The sequence below is a fragment of the Adelges cooleyi genome, unplaced genomic scaffold (assembly GCF_023614345.1).
Source record: "Adelges cooleyi isolate 19-005CV unplaced genomic scaffold, UGA_ACOO_1.1 ACOO_flye_CR_arks_rails_tigmint_CR_PRNA_446, whole genome shotgun sequence".
Classification (NCBI taxonomy): domain Eukaryota; kingdom Metazoa; phylum Arthropoda; class Insecta; order Hemiptera; family Adelgidae; genus Adelges; species Adelges cooleyi.
In genome coordinates this window covers 1,357,991-1,378,431 of record NW_026096129.1, presented here as the reverse complement: position 1 = coordinate 1,378,431, position 20,441 = coordinate 1,357,991, and the positions used below count along the sequence as shown (strand labels likewise).

Here is a 20,441-nt window from a genome sequence, read left to right as displayed (position 1 = left end):
GGCGTTCATAACATTAAACCCACAAACTTTTTTCAAATTCAACCATTATTCTGCATGGGTAGGAAATCTGATCCATCTATAATATATTATGCTATATTAAGCCAAGACTAATATCTATCTTAAGTAAAAAATAATAGTCAAATTATAATATTGCATTAATGGTCTATACAATACATTTATTCTATGATTGACGTCATGTTTGTATATGTACCTGTAGGGGCTTCTAACGTTGTGTGAGTTGGTAAGTTAAAGCTTATGAAAAAGAAAATATTATGGTAACTAAAATGTTTTATTAGAACAATAATTTTTGTAAATCACAATAATATAAATAAACAGTTAATACTAACATAGAATGAGCCCCTGTGGCTGACTAGATAATAAACGATGGTACGATTAACCATGCGTCGATCGACCTGACTTCACAGAATAAAAGAAGAGATCATAATTCACACTTCTAATAGTAGTAGTAAAAATAATATTATTATATTTTGTGTTATTAAACATTTAAACTTTGTCGTGGCATGGAACGTTGTACATAATTGGATACTCTATTAAAATTCAAATAATTTGTATTAAATTGTACATATGGGCATCGTTTACCAAGAAAATTATTTTTTTATCTTTTATTAAACTCATGATTAAAGCAAATATATCCGGTCACGTACAGTGTACATAGTCTAAAAAGTGTTATTCGGACTATGTAGGAACATAGTCCAATGGGTATTGCAGAGCTTCATATTCTCAATGTGTTTTATAAAGGCTCTTAAGGGATCATATTTTGCTCGAGCACGATGTCACTGTAATAATCTTGAAATTGTCTTAATTTTCCAAACTTGCTATGTAGCACTCCATAGAAGGCCATTATCCATTATCCACGGCCGATAACGCAAACAAGTAAGGTTTTTTTCATTAACTCAAAAACTGTTTATAATAAAATAAAAAGAGCCTCTTATAAACGTAAGCGACACAATAAATGACGTATTAATTGTAGATAACTTTAAAAAACCACCAGAAAATCAATTAAAGAACATTTTTCGTTTATAACATAACTCACATATTTACAAATTACAAAAAAAAAAACATTTAATTAGACCGATTTCACTAAAACTACAGGACGGTTTACTAACAACAAAAGAAAACTATTATTGATAACTAGTTAGTAATAACTATTGCAATGTTTCTTTTTAATAACTTATTACTTATAAGTACAGTTTAATTGTATTTAAATATAATACATACTTCACACTTTATTTTAAGAGAAAAGGTTAAAAATAAAACAGTATTGAGTATATTACACAAAATAATTATTATTATAAATAATATTTTATTACATGAATACAGTAATAAAGTAAGTAAAATATTTCTGTAGTAGGACGACACAATTTGATATGTTATTTTTCTAGCTTCAAATACAAGTTGTTTGTAATCTAGGATTTATTTTAATTTTTAAAGGAGAATTTTGTAAATTAACTTTGAACTCTTAAAAATGACAACTATTAGACTACAGTATTACAATATTAAATGGTAACGCTTCGACGCAAATCTAAAAATATAGAGAATCCAGGACATCCAGGGCTTTTTTCTATTGATTGGAAAATTTATATTATTTAAAAAAAACTAAATAAAATGTTCATTTAAAATGTATTGGCGATACAACATCTGTAAATATGTTTCAAAGATTTGTTGATAATTGCATTTTTTCTTTTAGTCTACGATCTTTTTAGCTCGGTTGTACAACTCTTGTTCTAAAAGAGACAAGGGTTGCCATATTGGGGAAGGAGTTTTTTTACAAATTTTTTTTTTATTATGGCAACAATAGTTGTAAATGAGAATAAAATAAAAATTGTAAAAATATGAAACTATGTTCTAATGTACATTGAGTGTTTTAGTTTTATATATTGTTTTGTTGTATTACAAATAACATTGTATTTTGCGTCATACCTTAATAAATCTGTTTTTACATAGTCTGAATAACAACACTTGCTAAACAATGTACATATCCTAATCTGATATTTTTGCTTTAGTCACGAGTTTAATATAAGATAAAAATAATTTCCTTGGTAAACGATGCCATAATATGTAAATTATTTCAAATTTAATAGAGTATCTAAATATGTATGAACAGTTTTCCATGCCAGGAAAAAGTTTAAATGTATAATAACACAAAATACAATACTATTTTTGCTTGACTACTACTATTTGAAGGTGCCTATAGTGAATAATTAGAACAAATTTATGAGCTCTTCTTTTATTTAGTGAAAGTTTGGTCAATAGACATAGACTCAACCATTGTTTATTATCTAGTCAGCCACAGGAGCTCAGTCTATGTTAATATTAACTGTTCATTTTTATTGTTGCGATTTATAAACTGTTGTTGTAATAAATCATTTTAGTTACCATAATATTATACTCTTCATAAGCTTTAACTAACCAGCTCACACAACGTTATCTTATTAGTTTCTAGTCATTACCGGATAATATTATTACGTTCCAAGAGGCACTAACAGGTACCGCCTAATTTTTAAATTTCTTTTAAACTATAAGGGATAAAAAATTTGATTCTAAGCTCATTTCAAAGAACTCTCCAAGAAGATACAAAATATGAATTTAAAAAAAAAATAAATATTTAAGCTACATTTTTCTTTAGCCACACAGATCTCTGACAAGATCTTTAACATTTGTTGGCATTTAATCATTTAAGAGGCATGCCTTTATTAATTATTATTATCCGATCAAAATATCATCCCTCTACTTCACTTGGAGTAGGTTTATACTGTGCTTGGTTTACACTGAGTTGGTTTTGATTGTGCTTGGTTTGAACTGTGCTGGTTTAAACTTTTGAGGTTTATGACCTTTTTAATATGTACTATTTTTAGAATGGCATCTAAGCGTTTGATTGTGATGATATCACATTTAGATTTCGAATTGTGCGTGACCCAAATTTAGTAAAAATGTAGCAATAGGTTTTCAATTAAATAAAAACAAAAAAATGTAGGTACTGAATTTTTTTTGTTTGTAATTATTATTTAATAGAAATAAGATAATCATAGACATCGACAAGCGTAGTATTTAAATCATTAATAAATACATAGAAATGTTTAAAATATTATTATCACTATCATTATGGTCGTTGAACATGCCCGATTAATGTTGTTAAAGCTTGTGAGTACTATCTTCGACGGAGCTAGTGTTTAGTGTCATAGGGACAGTGTTCGGTATGTTTATCAATGAACAATACAACTTGCATGAAATCCGCTACGTTTCTGTTATTAATACCTAAAAAAGGAAAATTAATTATTTTTTTTTAACAAGAGACGACCAACATCAACGTCATTAATTAAAACATTTTAACGCTATTAAAATTAACTTCACCATCGAATTTCTTTAAATAACGTCGCACATTTTTTGTAGGATGTGCCGACCTTTCCAAAAATTGTTTTGCCTCTTCCACGTAGTTGGCATACTCCTTAGGCACCAGTACACCGTCGTTGGAAAGGTCGAGACCAATGAATTCTCGTATGGCAGTTACGACCTCGCATAGACTTAATACCGGTAATTTCTAAATAATTGTTAACGTAAAAATGTTTAATAGTTATTATTAAATAGAAGGAGAGATAGTAGTATAACGGACATAACAGCGAAGAACTTTGAAATACAGTGTGATCGTTTTATCGCGAACCACTCAAGCTCAACCTCATATGGTCAAATTTTTTTTCATAGTGTTTTTATTTGATGTGATTTCAATAAGGTCAAATTGAAAAAAAAAAATTGTAATTATCAATTAAACCCAATGAGATATTAAGTGGTTCGCGATAAAATTATCACTCTGTATATTAAAATTAATTGTGAACCGCGTATTACATTTACCCCATCGACCTTCTGGTTGCGTTCTGCTGCAACGAGGATTAAATCCATCAACAATTTTCCAGCGGGTCCTGTGCGAGTTTTAATAAAATTAATAGTTCACAAATTACTCGTCATACACCTATAAATAATACAATACAAAAAAAAAATGCTTACGGGTGGATTCAAATAGCTTTTGCAATTCGTCGTTTGTGGGTATGCCAAGATCTTCAAACATTTTTCTACTTGCAAAAGGATTAATGCCACCGGCTGCTCTCATATGTGTTTTGTATAAACTAGCAAACTTACCTATTTGTGCTAGATTCAGACCACGGCCCTATAATGTATAAAAAAGCATTAATACAAGTATTCTCCCCCCCCCCCAAGATTAATATTTTTTTATTTATTTATTCATCATATGGATGATAACGCCCATAGGACAAACAGTACTGAAAGTATAAATAACATATTATAGAATAAGTTTGTAAATTTAAATTATGAGTAAAATAGTAAATAGTAAAAACAACCTAGTAATGGAATAATTACATAAGTAAACAATAAAGTATCAAATATGAGTAAATAATGAGCATAAGTATACAATATTGAGATTTATAAATATTACAACATGTGGACCATAATAAAGTTGATGAATCATGAAAGAAGTCAAAGTTACTAGTTTTATTGCATATGTTAAGCATGCGATTTACCGGCGAGTTGCTACTGTAATTCTGTGCATAGATAGGTATATAAAACCTAGGAGAGGATCGAAGCGATACTTGTGGAACATTTATGGGTATTAAATTAAACATTTCTGGACAATTAATTCTATTATTGAGTAAATTTTACACCCAGTAAACATCCAGATATTTTTTTCTGCATAAAAGAGAATGCATTTTTAGATTATTAAGCAATTTATCATGTTTAATTGCTTTATTATTTGTTTTGTAAGATGAAAAAGTTAAAAATCCATGTTGTAAAGATTCAATCTTATTAATATCACAAGTCACATAACATGGAGACATATTCCATAATAGACCGAACAAGTGCAATATATAAAAATTTTAAGCATGCGATAATTTAAAATTCATTAAAATTTCTTCTTAAAAATCCTAATGTACGTGAAGCTTTATTCCAAATATGTTTGATGTGTTTCGGTAAAATAATGAATCACCAGATAGAAAAACTCCTAGATCTTTAACATGTTTTACAGCAATGAGGTTACAGCTGTTATTACATACTGGTGATTATTATAAGATTGTTAGATCTTATAAGAGTAATTTGCAAAAATTTACTCTCATGAATTTGCATTTTGTTATGTAACAAACTGTAACGTATCAACAGTTCATATATACAGTGTTTTATAAAAATTTGACAGTCAAAATAACTTTTGTTCTAGTGAATATTTTTGGGTTTTTTTTTTTAAATTGATTTTCCAGCTGGCCATTTTTTTAAGAATAAATTTCTGAATATTATGACTGTTAATCAACCAGTTTTGGATAACTACTTTTGTTGCTTAAGTTTTAAAGTCGAAGACCACAAATTTTATTTTCCTTCTATTTTTTTAAATATTATCTTGAGTATTGCACTTACATCTGGTTTTATTTCCAACATGATCAATAAGAAGTCGGCCGCGTTAACTAAACGGTTATCTTGTTTATAGTTAAAAACAGGGAACCACCTCGGCTTGTTTTCGGTTTTAAGTTTTTTTAATTTTTCGTGCAATGCAACACTTATTGTTTTCCAGTAGTCGAATGTTTCCGACAGCTGTTGAATAGTAAGATATTTCAGTTGATCATGAGATTCAGCGCATGTACCGAACTCCTCCAGGAAAAAGTCTACTTCAAAAGGCGTAAGTCTTTTAACCTGAAAACCATTTATACATACAGGATGATTGCTTTTAACAGCAATGGCCCAGCCATTATCATTCAAAATATTTTGGACTTCTTAAAATGATTATTTTAAAATTTACAGTTCACCTAATTTTTTTTTAATCATATTTTCTAAAAAAAAAAATAATAAACACTATCCCGTATGAGTAATGTCATAAGAATTTTTACCGGTAACGTATGTATGTTAATCATTTTTTTAATAGCAAATTATTTGCTGCAAATTCGACTGGTCAAAACCCAGTTTTGAGCAACTAATTTTAACGATAATAGAGTTGAATATCATTTGAAGCGTTTTCCATCTGCCGTCTTAAATTTTTAACTTGATTAACATTTAATTCACAGAGGGTTTTGTTAAAGATAAGATACTAATTTTCTCTGGAAAAAAAAAACACTACAAAATCGCGATTATTTCAAGAATGAATGAGTGTCTTATGCTTAATAAATTGCCCCGAATAACATAGCCATTTTAAAATTTTGAATTCATCATAGGGTTCGACCCATAAGGGATAGGGTTATATTGTTGGAAAATATATCCAATTTCAGCTAATTTATAACTCTAGTAATAATTGTATGAAAAAAAAACAAAAAAAAACGTATTCTCTATATTTGACAATACTTGGTATATATTTTAGTTAGGTATAGTTTAAACTAGTTGATTGGGGACTTAAATACCTCAATTTCGTCGGATTTCCTGTTGTCTTGTTGCGCCAATGGCCTCAATAAGGAATATAAATTTGTAGAATCGGAATCATCTGTACACAAATTGATTAGTAGTTAATAATTAAATCATTCGCTATTAAAAAATCACTTTAGGAACAGTAAAAATTTAGGACAAGGAGAAACGGTAATGAAGAGTCAAGAGGCAGTATAAAGTTAATTTTATCTGCAAGCAAAAGGCAACCAAACTGCACATTCCATCCTTGTTTTTAAACCTAAATAACTTTAAAAATAATAATTCAAAATAGGATATCGCCCAGTCATTTTATTCACCAAGTTTAAATATAATTAAATATTATATATGTTACTAATCATTAAAAATTAAAAGTCGGCAAAGCTTCACTAAATAATAAAAAGATGAATATTTTCTAAAATCAAGCCAAAGAATGTGTACAAAATGTTTCCAAAAGAAAAAAAAATACTAGAAAATTGTAATTTTGTTAAAACTTGTAATCTAATGTAGCATGTTAAAAGAATCGGCCGGTATTAGCCATTAATTTCAACTAATATTGACAAATATTAATTAACTAAGCTCAAAGCCCATAACGGTCGACTTTTATTTTCAAACAATAAATAATATAATAAATGTTTATCATACCTGACACGTATTCAAAGTCAACTAGAACTTGTTCCCATTTTATTCCAAAGGTTTCCTCCACGACGTCTGCGATTTGCTTCTCGCTAACACCGCCGGTAGACGTTTTGTGATTTTCAAACAGTTTATTCAACCGATTCAATTGATCACTGTTCAGCCCGTAGCTCTAAAATAAAGTATGACGACTATCAATTGTATTGGTAAACTTACTGAGTGAACCTATTCCCGATGACGTGGCAGATTTACACACATATTTTGTTAGTATATAACAACATTTATGTCATATATCAGTTTATTACATCCGATACGAATAATAAATATATAGTATCATACACTCTTACCCATGTCGACGTTATAAAACACACCGCGCAGACAATAAGGGCGATCTTGAAATTATGCATAGTTTAGGTTATTTTTTTTAAAAATAATAATCAAACATTAATTGAATACTTGTAATAGTATAGCTGTACTGTTGGCACCAAAGACGAACGACGGATAAACAGCAGAGAAGTATTTTTCTTCGGGTCTTTGGTGTTGCGTTGACACAAGCGCGAGAAAACATATTTTGTTATGTTCCTGGATATTATATTCCATATTACCATGATACATATTATAAGCTTCAGATGTAGGCTATTTGCTTTAAGTCAGGAAATAAAATCTACTAAAATAACATCTGCTGTGACCTTATTATAATAGCAAGTTCTTAAAAACAATTTTTTAACTGTGTTTTGTATCTAAAAAAAAAAAATAATTATAACGATCAGAAAACAACCGAATATTTTACCGTAAAACTTATATACCCACCAAATCTACAGGAATTATTATAACTGAATGTGATAAAATAACTTTTAAACAAACGCTTCGCATTCTGGTGACAGTAGGTTCAAATCAGTGGTAAAATTAAAAACACACGGTTTTAAACATCATTGCTAAGAAATATTATACAATAATTTGTATTTATCTAGCAAATGTATAGGTTATCTACAACTTACTGGATCCATAACATATTAAAATAAAATATAATTCGGGACTACAGGTTTTCTTTAATTACCGGAAAACAGTGTTTCGTGCAGATTTTGTGTAATTTAACGTAAACACGTTAAATCTTAAGAAAATATTTTCAAATCATGACAACATTTTTATTGACATCTATTTAGAATGATCATATTAAGTTTTGAGTACCAGTTTTAATTTTTTATCTTTTATTCGTATTTGAACCTTTTTTCTAGATAACGATTTTGCCCAACACTGCTCCTTACCACCTAAATTATAAGCTATAGAGCAATGCCCATCATAGTCTTTAGACTATTATATGAAGACTAAATCTAAATTTGTTATCCTTGATCCATCCTAAATAATGTTTGGCCTATCATGTAAATCGGATACCCGAACAATATTATTAACCGAAATGATTGCTTTAAACATTTTTACTATTAAACATTTATAATTATTAAAATGAATGGAAAATTAATTCTTCTTGTTCTTCTGGGCTTTTAAAGTTCTTCAAGGCCCATGGCCGCAACGACATATTGTCTCCACCTCTCTCGCACATTCTTCTGAGTTCCTTACATTCAGAAATTTTAAGTCTTCCTGTATTCTAACTATCTCCCTTTATCTAGGCCGTCCTCTAGGTCTCTTAGTGTTGGGTCTCCATTTAGTTATTAATCTAATTATTTCTCCTGATCTCCATGCGTGCCCTGCCCAACTTATCATTGTACTTTTTAGGGTTCCAATAATGGTAGGCACTTTATAAAGATTATCCAACTCTTCATTGTTTCTTATTTTATACCCTCCATCGTTATTTCACTTTGGGCCGAAGATTTTCCTTAATATCTTTCTTTCAAACACTTCTAACTTTTATTCATCTTTTGGCATCTACATACATATAGAGCAATTGGTTTAACTATGACTTTGTATAGCTTAATTTTAGACTTTATTCATAGTAATCTTGATTTGAATAATAACATTAAACTATAGTAGCTTCTATTTGCTGCCATAAGTCGTTTTTTAACTTCTATATGGCTATTAGCATTTTCATTGATCTCTGCGCCTCGGTACTTGAAGCTCTGTACCTTTTCAAATTTGTAATCATCAACTTTTAAATAAATAGAGTTGTGATTTCGTCTCGAAAGTATCATAAAATTTGTTTTTGACTCGTTTATCTTCAGACCAATCTCTTTACCTTCATGTAATAGGATGCTAGTTGTGTTTCTCAGTGCATTTTCTGTTTCAGCTATAAGAATTATATCGTCAGCAAAAGCTACTACGGTTAATTCTTTATTGTTATCCATTTTTATTCCTTTGGCTTGTATTAGTACCTTTCGCATATCTGATTCTAATGCAATATTAAACAGTGCTGGCGATAGAGCGACCCCTTGTTTGAGTCCTGTCGTTACTGGAAAATTATCTGATTACTGATACCTCTACTCCAAACCTTACTTTACTTTTGGATTCATATGTACATGCTTTTATCATTCTGACTAATTTTGCAGGTATTTCCATTTGGATCATGACATTCCATACTTTTTCTCTGTTAATCGAATCGCATGCAGCTTTGTAATCCAAGGTGCACATCTTTATTGAACTCGTGACTTTTCTTAGCTTCTTGTTTAACTGTATAAATCTGATCAACTGTTGATCTCCCTATTATGAAACCAGCTTGATATTCTCCTATTATTTCTTTATTATATGGATTGATTCCGAACAAAAGTATATCAGACAGAAAAATAACTGTTTTTATTTAATACAAAACGGCTATTTTGATAACCGAATTTTATTATCTGGATATCGGATAAAATTGATATCAGTGTTTAAAATGTATAAAACACTGTTATGTTCGTATTAAACGTTACATCTTAAAGGTAATGAGTTTATTCAGTGGAGAGTTTTCTAGATTTTTATATGTCTTGAAAATATTCAGGATGAATAACGATTTAGTATACTTTTGTATTTCAGTAGAAGGTAAAATGTACGTGTTGCAATACAAATGTTTGCCGAATCGTAAAACATGATTTAAACGATTTAAGAGCTAAAAATTAGTCGTGTAAAAAAAAGTCTAGTTTCTAATATTAAAAATGGATTTTGATGAAGATTAGGGGTTTAAAAAACTTGAAATTTAGCATGTGACCAAAATAATGTTATACAATCAAAAAAATTTAAATTAAAAATTTTTGTGTACCCCATCCCTCCCCCACCCCAGTTACCAATGTCAAACCTTTAGGTACCTAAGGGGTATAATAGAAAACTGATGCCCAAACAAGTTTCTCCTATGGTATATAAAAAAAAACACTAGAACTATTTGCGAACATTAAAAAAATTTGATTATAAACATGTTTTTATTTTTCCAACAGGAGATATCAGTTATATGGGAACCGCTCTGAAATTCATTCAAAATGTGGTTATAACTGAAGATGGCTTACAGCAATTCTAACGTTAATTGACATGTCTTTCGAATCACCGCGTTCGCGGTACTCTTGCCAAACGGTGGAAGATTACATACATTTGATTACTGAACAACACCAGAAATGTGACACCAGCCTTTACCGTGACCTTACGGTTGAGGAACGTGGAAGGCATGTCACGCCGGATTAATGACAAGATTTTCAGTAAGACATAATGTATATTTCTACAAACATGGGTACAAAACTGTCATTGGATCTTAATAGTTGTTCACCAACCGAACACCATGATAATTGGCTAGGATGGCCAGAACTATGACAACACCGAGCCACTGTCCATAGTCCAAGAATTCACAACTTGGAAAATCGAATACGGTTACACTCTTCTGCAATCAAACAATCATGATTTGCGGACCGTGGGTGTTGGAAATATCTCGTCAATTAGCCGAAAACTAGATCCTAGTTATAGATGAATCAGCAATGCTCTTCATACGACTGAAGCATCAAAAGCACATGCAAATAGGCACAATTTGCCAAACTTTACAAGCCATAGTAGACATCCATTATCCAGGGCTGATAACGCAACCAAGTAAGGAATTTTTCAATATCTCACATACTGTTCAAAATAAAACAAGAGCCTCTCACAAACGTAAACGACACAATAAATGACACAAGTTTAGGCCGAATCACAAACGCAAAAAAAAAAAACACAGCGAATGTGAGTGAACTACGATCTAGTAAATTTTATTTTTTTGAATTTCAGTAGAAGGCACAACTAAATATAATAATATTATATCTACTACTGATATACAAAGGTAGCTATTGTGAATTATTAGAAGAAATGTATGATATCTTCTTTTATCATTTATGCAGTGTAAGTTAGGTCGTTAGACATAGGCTCAGTAAGTATTAACTGTTCATTTATTTTATTATAATTTATCAAGTTGATGCTAAGCTCATTTCAAAGAGCTCTACAAAAAGATACAAAATATGAATTAACAAAAAATAATTAAATATTTAAGCTGCATTTTTCTTTAGCCACGCAGATCTTTGACATCGATGAACGGCTATTGTAGTTTAAGGTCTTTAACATTTGTTGACATGTCACTGTTAATAAATATTCTCACACCAAAATATCATCCCACCACTTCTCTTGGAATAGGTTTAAACTGTGCTAGGTTAACACTGTACTAGTTTTGATTGTTGTTGGTTTGGACATTGCAGGTTTATGATCTGCTGGATTCTTACTTTTTTCAGATCTAATCGTTTGATTGTGATGATATCACACTTAGATTTAAAATTGTGCGTGAACCAAACTCAGTAAAAATGTAGCGTAATAAAATATAATAGGTTTTCAGTTAAATAAAAACAAAAAAATGTAGGTACTGAATTTTTTTCGTTTGTAATTTTTAATTAATAGAAATAAGATAAACATAGACACCGAGGAACGTAGTATTTAAATTATTAATAAATACATAGAAATGTTTAAAATATTATTATCACTATCATTATGGTCGTTGAACATGCCCGATTAATGTTGTTAAAGCTTGTGAGTACTATCTTCAACGGATCTAATGTATAGTGGCATAGGGACAGTGTTTGGTATGTTTATCAATGAAAAATACAACTTGCATGTAATCCGCAATGTTTCTGTTATTAATACCTAAAAAAGGAAAATAAATAATTTTTTTTTTAACAAGAGACGACCAACATCAACGTCATTTATTAAAACATTTTAACGATGTTAAAATTAACTTCACCATCGAATTTCATTAAATAACGTAGCGCATTTTCAGTAGGTTTTGTCGACCATTTCAAAATTTGTTTTGACTTTTTCACGAAGTTGGCGTACTCCTTAGGAATCAGTACACCGTCGTTGATCAGGTCCAGATTATTGAATTTCTGTATGGCAATTACGACCTCGCAAAGACTTAATACTCTTGATCTCTAAACAATTGTTTACGTAGAAATGTAATATAATTATTAATTAGTAAGCAAATAGTACTATAACGAACATAACAGCGAAGAACTTTGAAATACAGGGTGATAATTTTATCGTGAACCACTCAATACCTCATAAGGTCTAATTATTTATACATCAACTTTTGAAACTTTAACAGTAACGCATATAAGTCTTATAAGTTGGTCTAAGAATAATTAGTTTGAGAGGGGAAAGAGGTGTAGAGATGTACAAATTTGTGGAAAATTGAGATTTTATATAAAAACAGTGTGAAAAAAAAATGTAATTATTAATTAAAACCAATGAGATATTGAGAGGTTCATGATAAAATGATCACTCTATATATAAAACAAAAAAGTTTTTCAGCCGAGTCTGCAACCACGATAGAGCATTTTCATGTCCCGTTGAAGTACCGAATAAATATAGATTAGTTGTGGAATTATAATTAAAAAAAAAAAATTACATGGAGCTTCCAGTTACAGCATAAGCCAAGGAGATTAAAAAATTATGGACAATCATGTTTCTGGCTAAAATTGTAGTGTTTATTATCTGGCCAAAAGTAACTTAACATAGTTTAATATATAGAGAATTAAACTGTTTTGAATTTATTATTTAGTTCTAATTTGAACGTTGAACGTACATCATATCTCTTATCTCCTATATCTTACCCCTATCACTCACCCCTATCCCCTACCCCTATATCCCACCTCTACCCCTGTCCCCAACCCAACCCTATCCCACACCCACCCCTTATCTCCTACCCCTATTTCCACCTCCAACCCATCTTCGTGTGGTAACGCTCTTTTGGTAACGCTTTTTTCGGTTATTTGCCATAGCTAATTCCACCCCTTTCCTATACCCACCTCATCTTCAACCCTTTCGCTTTTTTCGTTACGTTCTTTTGGCAACGCTTTTTAGGTAACGCTCTTTTGGTAACGCTTTTATGGTAACGCTTTTTTCGGTTATGTGCCAGAGCTTAGACATGAAAATGTCAAAAAATGAACGATATTACATTTACCTCACCGACATCCTTGTTGAGTTCTGCCGCAGCGAGGATTAATTCAATCAACAATTTTCCAGCGGGTTCTGTGCGAATATTAATAAAATTAATAGTTTTTATTTCTCAAATTACTTGTCATTTATCTAATAACACAACACAAAAATAATTCTTACGGACGGTTTCAAATAGCACCTGCAATTCACTGTTTATGGTTATGCCAAGCTCTTCGAACACTTTTCTACTTGCAAAAGGATTAATGCCACCGGTTGCTCTCTTATGTGTTTCGTGTAAACCAGAAAACTTACCTACCTGTGCTAGAGTCAGACCACGGCCCTACAATGTATGATAAAAGTATTAAAACAAGCATCCTCCTTCCAAAGATCAATAATTCAAACAATAAATCCCCAAAACTCCACATTCCTAGACTAATAGTAAAATTTTAGCAATTAAAAAAAAAAGAAGTATTAAAGCTGAAATATGGACAATTAATAATGTCTTGCATGGTATTCGACAGTACAAATTGTGATGATATCAGCAGTTTATCTGCACAGGTTATCCCACAAGAATTTGACAGGCAAAAAAACTTTTGTTCTATTGAATATTTTTTAAGAAAATTATGACTGTTCAACAACCATTTTAGGACAACTACTTTTGTTGTTTAAATTTAAAGTTTATGACTCCACCTCTCTTCCGATTACAGATTTTATTTTCCCCACTTTTTAAAATTTCATTTCGAGTATTGCACTTACATCTGGTTTTATTTCCAACATGATCAATAAGAAGTCGGAAGCATTAACTATATGGCTGTCTCGTTTAGAGTTGTCTGAAACTGAATTAGAAGTAGGGAACCGCCTTTTCGGCTGGTGTGCATTACCGCCTTTTTCGGTTTTAAGTTTTTTTAATTTTTGGTTCAATGCAAAACTTATCGTTCTCCAATATCTGAATGCTTCCGACAGCTGTTCAAGAGTAAGATATTCCGGTTGATCATAATATTTGGCGCATATACCGAACTCCTTCAAGAAAAAGTCTACTTCAAAAGGCGTAAGCCTTTTAACCTGAAAACAATTTATGCATAAAGGGTGATTGCTTATAACAACAATGGCCCCAGCCATTATCTTTCAAAATACTTTTTAAAATTATTCTTTTACAATTTACAGTTAACCTAATTTTTTGATCACATTTTCTATAAAAAAAAAAGAAATAAACACTATCCCTTATGAGTAAAGTCATGAACTTATATATTAACGATGTACGGTAACGTATGCGAGCTAATTATTTTTTAAAATAGCAAATTATTTGCTACAAATTTCGACTGGTCGAAACCCAATTTTGAGCAACTACTTTTAAAGATTAAAATGTTCAATATCACTCAACCGCTTTTTGACTTTTGAATTTAAAATGAATGAGTGTCTTATGCTTAATTAATAACCCCGAATAAAAAAACTATCCTAAATTTTTAATTCATCATAGGGGTTTAACACATAAGAGATAGGGTTATATTGTTGCAAAATATATGAAATTTCAGCTAATTTATAGCTCTCTGGTAAAATTATGAAAAATAATACCTAATTTAAAAAAAATTTCGTTCTCGATATTTGCCAATACTTGGTATATATTTTATTAAGAGTTTAAACTTGTTGATTAAAGCCTTCGAATACCTCAATGTCGTCGGATATTTTGTTGTCTTGTTGCGCCAAAGTTGTCAATAAGAAATAAAGATTTGTAGAATCGGATTCATCTGTATACAAATTGATAAGTTGTTAATAATTAAATCATTCGCTTTTAATAAAACAGTTGTAACGATAGCTTTTTGCCTAAAACATTATTGTTTTGTACTGTTGTAGTGTGTTTATGATTTGCAATTGTATTACAAATACTACATTTTACATTCACATATTATACTGATGCATTTCTTAAGTACTCAAAAATGTTATTAAAAAAATATTGGCACTCATAAAGATAATAATATAATATAAAATAAAATCTTCTCGGTTATACCCTTAGTGATTATATCATAGTGATTGTATGTATAAATTTTGCCTACATATTAAACTAGTAAAAAAAAACGAATTTTTAGTTTACTTGGCCGGAAGTAGACTTGTGTTTCCTGCTATGTTTTTCTCACTATAAAATAAAGCTTCACCAAAGACTATAAAAGATAAAAGTTTGAATATTTTCTAATATCGTGCTAAAGCATGTGTACAAAAAGATTTCAAAAGAAAGGAAATACTAGAAAATTTCAATTTTCTTAAGAGTAAACTATTGAGCTTCTTAAGAGTAAACTATTGTAGCATGTTAAAAGAATCGGCCGGTATTATCCATTAAGGTCAACAAATATTAATTAACTAAGTGCGAAGCCCTTAACGGCCATAACGGTCGACTTTAATTGTCCAAACAATTGGTAATATAACAACTGTTTATCATACCCGACACGTATCTAAAGTCATCTAGAATTATTTCCCATTCTATTCCAAAGATTTCCTCCACGACGTCTGCGATTTGCTTCTCCCTAACTTCGCCGGTAGACGTTTTGTGGTTCTCAAACAGGTTATTCAACTGATTCAATTGATCACTGTTCAGTCCGTAGCTCTAAAATAAAGTATGATGACTGTCAATTGTATTGGTAAACTTACTGAGTGAACCTATTTCCGATGACGTGGCAGATTTACACACATATTTTGTTAGTATTATATAACAGCATTTATGTTATATATCAGTTTATTACATCCGAGACATTCATAAATATACAGTATCATACACTCTTACCCACGCCGACGTTATAAAATGCACCGCACAGACAATAAGTGCTCTCTTGAAATTATGCATAGTTTTGGTTGTTTTTTTAAATAATAATCAAATTTCAATCGAATACTTCTTGTAATAATACCTAGCTGTACTGTTGACGCCAAAGACGAACGACGGATAAACAGTAGAAAAGTGTTTTTGTTCGCGTCTTTGGTGTTTCGTTGACACAAGCACAAAAAAACAATGTTTGCAAAAACATATATTGCTATGTTCTTAGGTATTACATTCGATTACACCGTGATACCTAATCAAAACTAGATTTATATATGCTTTAGATTCAGGCCATTTGCTAGACAAATACAATTGTTTTTTAAACATTTGTTGTATTATTTCGTTCATATACATGCAGTACAAAAATTAAGGCAGTAAACAAAATACATTAGAAGAACATCTGCAGTTTCCCTATTACAATAGCAAGTTCTTAAAAAAAAAAAAAACAATTTTTTAACTGTATTATACATCTAAAAAAAAAAATAATAATAATATCGATGTGATACCTATATGTACCTATTATTTAATACAAATTTGTTGAAATTCAATAGAGTATCTAGTTAAGTATGTTCCATGCCATAAAAATACAAAATGCAATAATATTATTTTTACTACTGTCTAACTACTACTATATGAAGGCACCTATTGTGAATTATTAGAACACATTTATGATCTCTTCTTTTATTCAGCGAAAGTTGGTCGATAGGCATAGGCTCAACCATCGTTTATTATCTAGTCAGCCACAGTGGCTCATTCTATGTTAATATTAACTGTTCATTTTTATTGTTGTGATATATAAACTGTTGTTATAATAAAACATTTTAGTTACCATAATATTATACTCTTCATAAGCTTTAACTAACCAGCTCACACAACATTACCTTATTAGTTTCTAGTCATTACCGAATAACATTATTTTGTGCCAAGAGGCACTAACAGGTACCGCCTAATTTTTTAATTTCTTTTAAACTATAAGAGATAAAAAATTTGATTCTAAGCTCATTTCAAAGAATGATCAGAGAAGATAAAAAATATGAATTAAAAAAAAAATTGATTATTAAAGCTACATTTTTCTTCAGCTACGCAGATCTCTGACAAGGTCGTTAACATTTGTTGGAATTTAATCATTTAAGAGGCATGCCTTTATTAATTATTATTCTCAGACCAAAATACCATCCCACTACTTCGCTTTGAGTAGGTTTCTACTGTGCTTGGCTCACTGGGTTGGTTTTGATTGTGCTTGGTTTGGACTGTGCTGGTTTAAACTGTGCAGGTTTATGTTCTACTTAATATCTACTTTTTTTAGAATGGCATCTAAGTCATCTCTTACTTTTTCAGATTCGCACCCAAGCTTTTGATCGTGATAATATCACATTTAGATTTAAAAATTAAAAAATGTTCAAGAAAATGAACTAGGTACTTACATTCGACAAATATCTAAGGTGAAATTATATCTTTGCGAAAAACGGTTAGATTGAGACAATATTTTTTTATAGAATATAAGTGCTTACAGTATTGTGAGAATGTAGTGCAATAAATTGTAATAGATTATTTAATTAAATTGAAAACAAAAAAAATTTAGGTACTGATTTTTTTGTTTCGTTTGTAATTATTGATTAATAGAATTAAGATAATCATAGACACCGATGAGCGTAATATTACAATTTTTAATATACACATAAAAATGTTTTAAGTAAAGTATTATTATTTTTATCATTATGGTCGTCGAACTCGACCAATCAATATTGGTGTAGCTTGTGAGTTCTATCTTCGTTGGAGCTTCTGTCTAGCGGCAAAGGGGCAGTGTCCGGTATGTTTTGCAATAAAAGATACAACTTGCATGTACTCCGCAATGTGTATGTTATGAATACCTAAAAAAGGAAAATTAATTTTTTTTTTAAACAAGAGATGACCAACATCAACGTCGTTAGTTGAGTCATTTTAACGCGGTTTAAATTAATTTCACCATCGAATTTTCCTAAATAATGTTGTGCCGACCCTTCCAAACATTCTTTTGCATTTTTCACGAAGTTAGCATACTCATCAGGCTTCAGTACACCGTCTTTGATAACGTCGAGATCAATGAATTTTCCTATGGCAGATACGACCTCGCATAGACTTAATACCGGTGATTTCTAAATAATTGTTAACGCAAAAATGTATAATAGTTATTATTAAATAGTAGGCGAGATAGTTCTTCAACGGACATAACAGCGAAGAACTTTGAAATACAGTGTGATCATTGTATCGTGAACCACTCAAGCTTAACCTCATTAAGTCAAATTTTTATTTAGAGTGTTTTTATAATATGTGATCTCGTTTTTTCGCAAATTTTCATGTTCCCATCCATTTAAGAAACCAACTGTTTTTATTCTAACTTTTGAAGGTTTAATGGTACCGCATACATTTCATAAACTTTTTATACTGGGAATATTTTACCAAAAGTTTTGACTGGTTGGTAACTATTTTTGAACAACTATTTTAAAAGTTAAAAGAGTTTAATAGTTACGACGGGATGAAAAGAGCGGTTAGGAAATGCGAGCAAATAAAAATAATACTTTCACATTCCATCTTTCCCCCTGCCCTAAACTTGAAATTTAAGTAACTTCTATCTAGTATTATTCTAATCTAAAACTTGTCAACATTTTTAGTACATTATTCTCAATTTAAAAATTTAATGAAATTTATGCATTACCATTTTAGTTTCAAAAGTTGGTATAAGAATAATTAGTTTGAGAAGGGGGAGGGGGTGCAGGAACATACCAATTTGTGGAAAAATAAAAACAGTATGAAAAAACAAATGTAATTATTAATGTAACTAATTAAAGCCAATGTGATAATGAGTGGTTCACGGTAAAATGATCACTCTTTATATAAAAATAAATTATAAACATTATATTACATTTACCTCATCGACCTTCTGGTTGCGTTCTGCCGCAACGAGGATTAATTCTATCAATAAGTTTCCAGGGGATCCTATGCGAATTTTAATAAAATGAATAGTTCTCAAATTACTTGTCATATACCTAATAATACAATACAAAAATAATTCTTACGGTTGGATTTAAATAGTTTTTGCAAATCGTAATTTATGGTTATTCCAAGCTCTTCGAACACTTTTATGATGGCAAAATGATTAATGCCACCGGATGCTTTCTTATGTGTTCTGTATAAATGAGCAAACTTACCTATTTGTGCTAGAGTCAGACCACGGCCCTATAATGTATAAAAAAGTATTAATACAAGCATTCTCCCCCCCCCCCCACCTACACCCCTCCACCTAAGAATAATAATTTTTTATTTAATTATTCATCATATGGATGATAACGCCCATAAGACAAACAGTACTGAAAATTATAAATAACATATTATAGAATAAGTTTGTAAATTTAAATTATGAGTAAAATAGTAAACAGTAAAAACATCAACACGGCCCCCTTTAGAGACTTCAGATATTAAGTCCGTGTGATATACTTACAAATTAGTAGCTGTAAAATTAGAAGATCCAAATCGATTTTGGTTGTTTATAGTTTAATTATTTAATTCAAAAAATAAATCTCCAAAATTCCACATCCAAAAAGTCTTAAAGCTGAAATGTGGACACTTGAAAATGTCTCGCATGATATTCAACAAAACAAATGGTTACGTATCAGCAGTTCATATATACAGGTTCTCCTACAAAAAATTTACAGGCAAAATACCTTTTGTTCTAGTTGGCCATTTTTTTAAGAATAAAATTCTGAAAATTATGACTGTTAACGACCAGTTTTAGATAACTACTTTCGTTGTATTATATAAAAGTATAGGACTCCACCTCCCTTCCGCTTGGAGATATTATTTTCCCGCTTTTTTTTAAATTTTATTTCGAGTATTACACTTACATTTGGTTTTATTTCCAACATGATCAACAAGAAGTCGGCCGCGTTAACTATATGGTTGTCTTGTTTATAGTTAAAAACAGGGAACCACCCCCACGGCTTGAGTGCAATACCACCGTTTTCGGTTTTAATTTTGTTTATTTTTGCGTCCAACGCAACGCTTATTGTTTTCCAATATTCGAAAGTTTCCGACAGCTGTCGAAGAGTAAGATATTCCGGTTGATCATGATATGCAGCGCATGTACCGAACTCATCCAGGAAAAAGTCTACTTCACAAGGCGTAAGCCATTTAACCTGAAAACAGTTTACGCATAAAGGGTGATTGCTTATAACAGCAATGGCCCAGGACTTTTTAAAATTATCCT

At 30.5% G+C, this 20,441-nt stretch overlaps 2 protein-coding genes across 2 annotated transcripts; both read right to left on the bottom strand.

Moving 5' to 3' along the window:
- Window positions 1-3,117: 3,117 nt before the first annotated feature.
- Window positions 3,118-4,081, bottom strand: LOC126842141 (uncharacterized). Its single transcript, XM_050579030.1, has 4 exons — window positions 4,021-4,081; window positions 3,868-3,935; window positions 3,373-3,559; window positions 3,118-3,276 (listed from the first exon to the last, which is right to left on the bottom strand). Exons 1-4 carry the CDS (start codon window positions 4,079-4,081, stop codon window positions 3,185-3,187), a joined length of 408 nt encoding a protein of 135 aa, XP_050434987.1. The 3' UTR covers window positions 3,118-3,184.
- A 7,910-nt stretch (window positions 4,082-11,991) lies between these two features.
- Window positions 11,992-14,242, bottom strand: LOC126842075 (uncharacterized). Its single transcript, XM_050578936.1, has 5 exons — window positions 14,152-14,242; window positions 13,576-13,735; window positions 13,421-13,488; window positions 12,203-12,389; window positions 11,992-12,105 (listed from the first exon to the last, which is right to left on the bottom strand). Exons 1-5 carry the CDS (start codon window positions 14,170-14,172, stop codon window positions 12,014-12,016), a joined length of 528 nt encoding a protein of 175 aa, XP_050434893.1. The 5' UTR covers window positions 14,173-14,242; the 3' UTR covers window positions 11,992-12,013.
- Window positions 14,243-20,441: the final 6,199 nt, after the last annotated feature.